This window comes from Galeopterus variegatus, unplaced genomic scaffold (genome assembly GCF_000696425.1).
Source record: "Galeopterus variegatus unplaced genomic scaffold, G_variegatus-3.0.2 Scaffold1500, whole genome shotgun sequence".
NCBI lineage: Eukaryota > Metazoa > Chordata > Mammalia > Dermoptera > Cynocephalidae > Galeopterus > Galeopterus variegatus.
The window spans coordinates 107,777-111,883 of NW_007727611.1; the positions used below are offsets into that span (position 1 = coordinate 107,777).

Below are 4,107 nucleotides of genomic sequence, written 5' to 3' on the forward strand. Positions count from 1 at the left end.
CCACCCCCCCCACCCCCGCTTTGCAGCTGATCTGAGAAGGGATGCGACTTGCTCAAGGCCACAGAGACCCCGCTTCTCAGCTCTGAAACTCAACTCTAAACCAAAGCTGTCGTTGACTAATCACTCCAGGCAAATTCGCTTTCCGCTTTGCATGACCCCAGGGTGGAGAACAGGCCAAAACTGATGCTTCCTATAAAAGTGTCTGCCTGAAGGGAGACATCAAATCCTTCCTGTTGACCCCAAATACAGATTGGGGTGACAATTCTTCCCTTGATTTTTGCCTGGACCCAAACACTGGCCTCAGATAATTCAATCCATCACTGCCTGAAATCCCACCAGGATTCACTCTTGTCTGTTGTAGAGTCTTTTGAAACTTACTGAAAGACACAAGGATATCTCTGTGCAAGAAACCCAGTTGGGGCCTTCAGGGAATGGGATCCAGGACAGGTTAACTTGGAAGGAAAAGAGATTGGGAGAGAAGAGGCTTTGAAGTGAAATGGCAGGGCTGGTGGGGCAGCATGGTTCGGGGGGTGGGGGGCCCAAGGGTGGCCACGACCAACGGCAGGGGCTTCGAGAGGACACGCCAAAGGAAACTCATAGATTTCAGGGTTTTCCAAAGGGTGGAGATGAAGGGAAAAAAAGAAAGGGGGAAGAGGGAAAGGAGGAGGAGGACGGGAAGACGAAGTGAGGGAGGGAAAGAGGGAGGCACAGGGCAGGCACAGCCAAACAGGTCAGCAGTTCAAATTCAGCCCAGGGAATGAGATTTCTCTGGCCAGCAGATAAACGCAGGTGGCTTCATAAGGATCGTCCTGGCCCGCCCAGGTGGGTGGAGAATGTTGACAGCCAGGACCCAGCCAACAGGCCCAGGTGCAGACATGGAGTGTCTGTCCTGATTGGTGTGTTTATGGCCAGTCTGGATTCTGATTGGTCCGTTTATGGCTAGCATGGATTCTGATTGGCCAGGAACCAAGCCCCACCACACCACACTTAGAATTCCACTCTGGCCAGATCCAATAGGCCTTGCAGGCTGGGGTGGAGGGCCACGCAGTGGCATGCCTTGGACCTTCCCTGACCGCTCCGCACAGGTAAGACCCAAGAACCCTTGACACCTGTAAAACACCCAGGAGCGGGCAGGGAATTCCTGGAAAAATAGCAGTCATGTTTTCCCACCATCATGGTGAAATGGGAGCTCAGAATCCAAAATAAAGTTGAAATACACTAGAAAGCCTATTGTTTTCCCAGTATACCTAAGTCGTAGACCTGCCATGCCATGCAATCTCTAGTAGATCTCAACAATCCCCTGCAAGGGAAGCTGTAATGTCCCCATTATCAAGGAGGAAACTGAGGCACAGAGTGCTAACATCACTGGCTGGAGGATCCTGAGGGGATGGGAACCGTCCTCCTGTGACTTTCAAAGTGCAAGCTCACTCCGCCCAGTAGCCCTGGCTGCCCAGCCCACACCGCCCACCACAGATCAAGCAGGTCGCAGCCTCCTTCAGTGTATTATAAACTGACTTTTAATAATAATAATAAAAATCTATCAAGAATTAAATGAGAAAAATCTGTACATTTTAAAGTAAACCAGTGCATGACGCCCTGGCCCTCAGGGGCCCTTCTCTTCTCTGTTGTATCTGTGACAAGATACAGTGACAAGGCCACCTCCTGCAATCCTGTGCATGGTGGCAAGAAAGGGAAGGTGGCTGCTGGGGGCGGAGGGGGCCAAGATGCAGGTGGGACTTCAAGTCCCCTGGTGTCAGGTGCAGCAGGAGCCTCACACTGGATCTCACCCACCAGCCAGGGGTGACGAGTCATCCTCTCGTTTCCTCCTCCGCTGGGACATTTCCCTGCAGGCACACAGGAGCTGCGGAACAAACTGTTGAGGGGGTCCCTGTGTGGACCCCTCTGCCCAGAAAGTGGGCAGGGTGGCTTCCTGTCTCTCTGGCTGGCTGAGAAGTCCCAAATGCCCTGCTTTGAAAAGTGAACATTAAAAAAATAAATTACAGAAGCCACCACTTGTGTTTCCCAGTGGCCCTCCTACCCGTGTGGGATGGCATCTCAGGTGGGTGGTTCAACCCCCATCAGCTCCCCAACCCTGGCCCAGACACCTCTCAAACCCTTGCAGCCAGTCATTCAAAGACAGCAAAGTTCTAACACTGACCAATTGCTGGAGAATGGAGGGTGGGTGGGAAGACGAATCATAATCGATGCCTGCAAGTGATACCTTACAACCCTCACATTAAAAAAGAGGAAATACTGACATTTTTTGAATTTTCAATAATTTAGTTTTGTTTTGTTTTTTGCTTTCTTTTTTAGTAGAGCTAGGAAAAGTTGTCAATACTACCTTATGTTGGTCCCCTGTTAGACAACATACATTTCTTTGAAATTTAAAATGTCAAATATATAATCACCCATCTTTGGAGGGGGGGAAAGGTCCTGACAACACCAACAACAAAATATCCCAAAATAAACCAGAGATTTCACACCATATAAACAAAGCCGGAGCAAATCTTGTGCCCAGGGCTGATGGCTCAAGTTCAAGTGGTGGTGATGTCGCAAGCTGGTGTGCTCTCCGGTGTCCTCTTGGTAAAAGGTGTCGTGCCCTGTCCCTCCGTCTTTCCTAGCAGAGACCCAGCTTCTCCAAGTCCACCGAGCAGGTTAGTACAGGGTTAGGGTGGATCTGGAAGGGGAGGAGGAGGAGACACGTGTGGTCGCCTGGAATGTGGACTTAGAAGGAAACCAGGGCTTTCAAAAGTGCAGGTTGAGCCACTGGAGGGAGTTGGGGCTGTGGGCTCCCAGCTGCTGCGGCGCCCCATGACTTTTCCCTGTGTCCTGGGGATGCAGAGGCCAGAGCCCAGGCCCTGGATGCACCCATAAGCTCTGAGGGTCCTCAGCACCCTTCAGGCTTCTGGCAGAAGTATGGAGAATGTGCTGGCCCAGGGCCAATCAGCCACTTTGCTGAAGAGTGGAGTAGAGGCTTGTCCTCGAGAGAGGTGGTAGAGGCCAGGCGGGTCCCAGGACAGGTGGGAGCAGAGGCCTCGGGCCATCTCTGAAGAAGGCTGGCTTGGCCCCACTGTGTCCTCCCAAATCCCAGCTCCAGAGGACGCGGCTGAGCGGGGGGCATCTTGGTGTTCAGAGGTCTCCATCCACTGGCGGCTGGCAGAGGCGGTAGAGGCTGGTGGATGGAGGCAGAGAGGATGAGGAGTGGCCTGGCGGGCCAGGGCCTAGCAGCAGCGTTACTTCCATTTCTATCTGAACACGTAATCCATGCCCAGAAAACAAACCTCAACAGGTATAAAAAGATGCAGAGTGAAATATTTAGGCTGCCCACGCCTTCCCCAGGCTGTCCAGTCCCATCCCCAGAGGCAGTCTCTGCCCCTCCAGAGACTGGGAAAGCGTTTACAAATAAAGCTGTGTCTGCATGTGCACGTGTGTGTATTTACAAAAGTAGGGTGCACTTTTCCCCACCAGTGGTGGCTAACTGGACACAGCCTCTGCCCCTTACATGTTTTCACTTAATAGACCTTGGGGACCTCTCCCTGCAGCACAGGGAGCGCTGCCCTGGTCTTCTCAGGGGCACTGGGAGGACACTGAGCTTTATCTTCAAGTAAGAAGGAGCCACTGCTGGGTTGCAAGCAGGAGAGGTGGTCAGATCAACCGCAGGGAGAGTGATGGCTTTGGAGGCAGGGAGACCAGGCAGGAGGCTGCTGTGGTGACAGGGGCAAGCAGAGCTGCAATGTGGCACAGTGGTTAGAACTGGGCCTCCAGGCCTGGACTGCCTGGGTTCAGAATCCCAGCTCTGCCATTTACTAGCTGTGTGACCTTGGACAAGATACTTAACCTCTCTGTACCTTGGTGTCCCCACATGACAAGTGGGGATATTAACAGGACCTTGCTCACAGAGTTGTCTGGATTGAGTTCATATAGAGGAAGAGATTGGAACAATGCCTGGAGCAGGGTAAATACTATACAGCACTAAGAAAAGATGAGGGCAGGGGCCGGCCCAGTGGTGCACTGGATAGTGCGCCGCTTGGGAAGCGCAGTGGCGCTCCCGCCCGAGGGTTCGGATCCCACATACGGACCGGTTCCCGCTCACTGGCTGAGCGAGGC

At 52.8% G+C, this 4,107-nt stretch overlaps 1 protein-coding gene across 2 annotated transcripts in view; it reads right to left on the reverse strand.

Moving 5' to 3' along the window:
* Positions 1–1,494: 1,494 nt before the first annotated feature.
* The window catches only part of PREX1 (phosphatidylinositol-3,4,5-trisphosphate-dependent Rac exchange factor 1), a 212,293-nt gene continuing 209,680 nt past the window's right edge, over positions 1,495–4,107 (reverse strand). For both annotated transcript variants that reach the window (XM_008577372.1, XM_008577371.1), the window contains one exon: positions 1,495–3,172. In XM_008577372.1, coding sequence (XP_008575594.1) covers positions 3,130–3,172 — 43 coding nt within the window. In that variant the 3' untranslated portion in view covers positions 1,495–3,129. The remainder of the gene's footprint in view (positions 3,173–4,107) is intronic.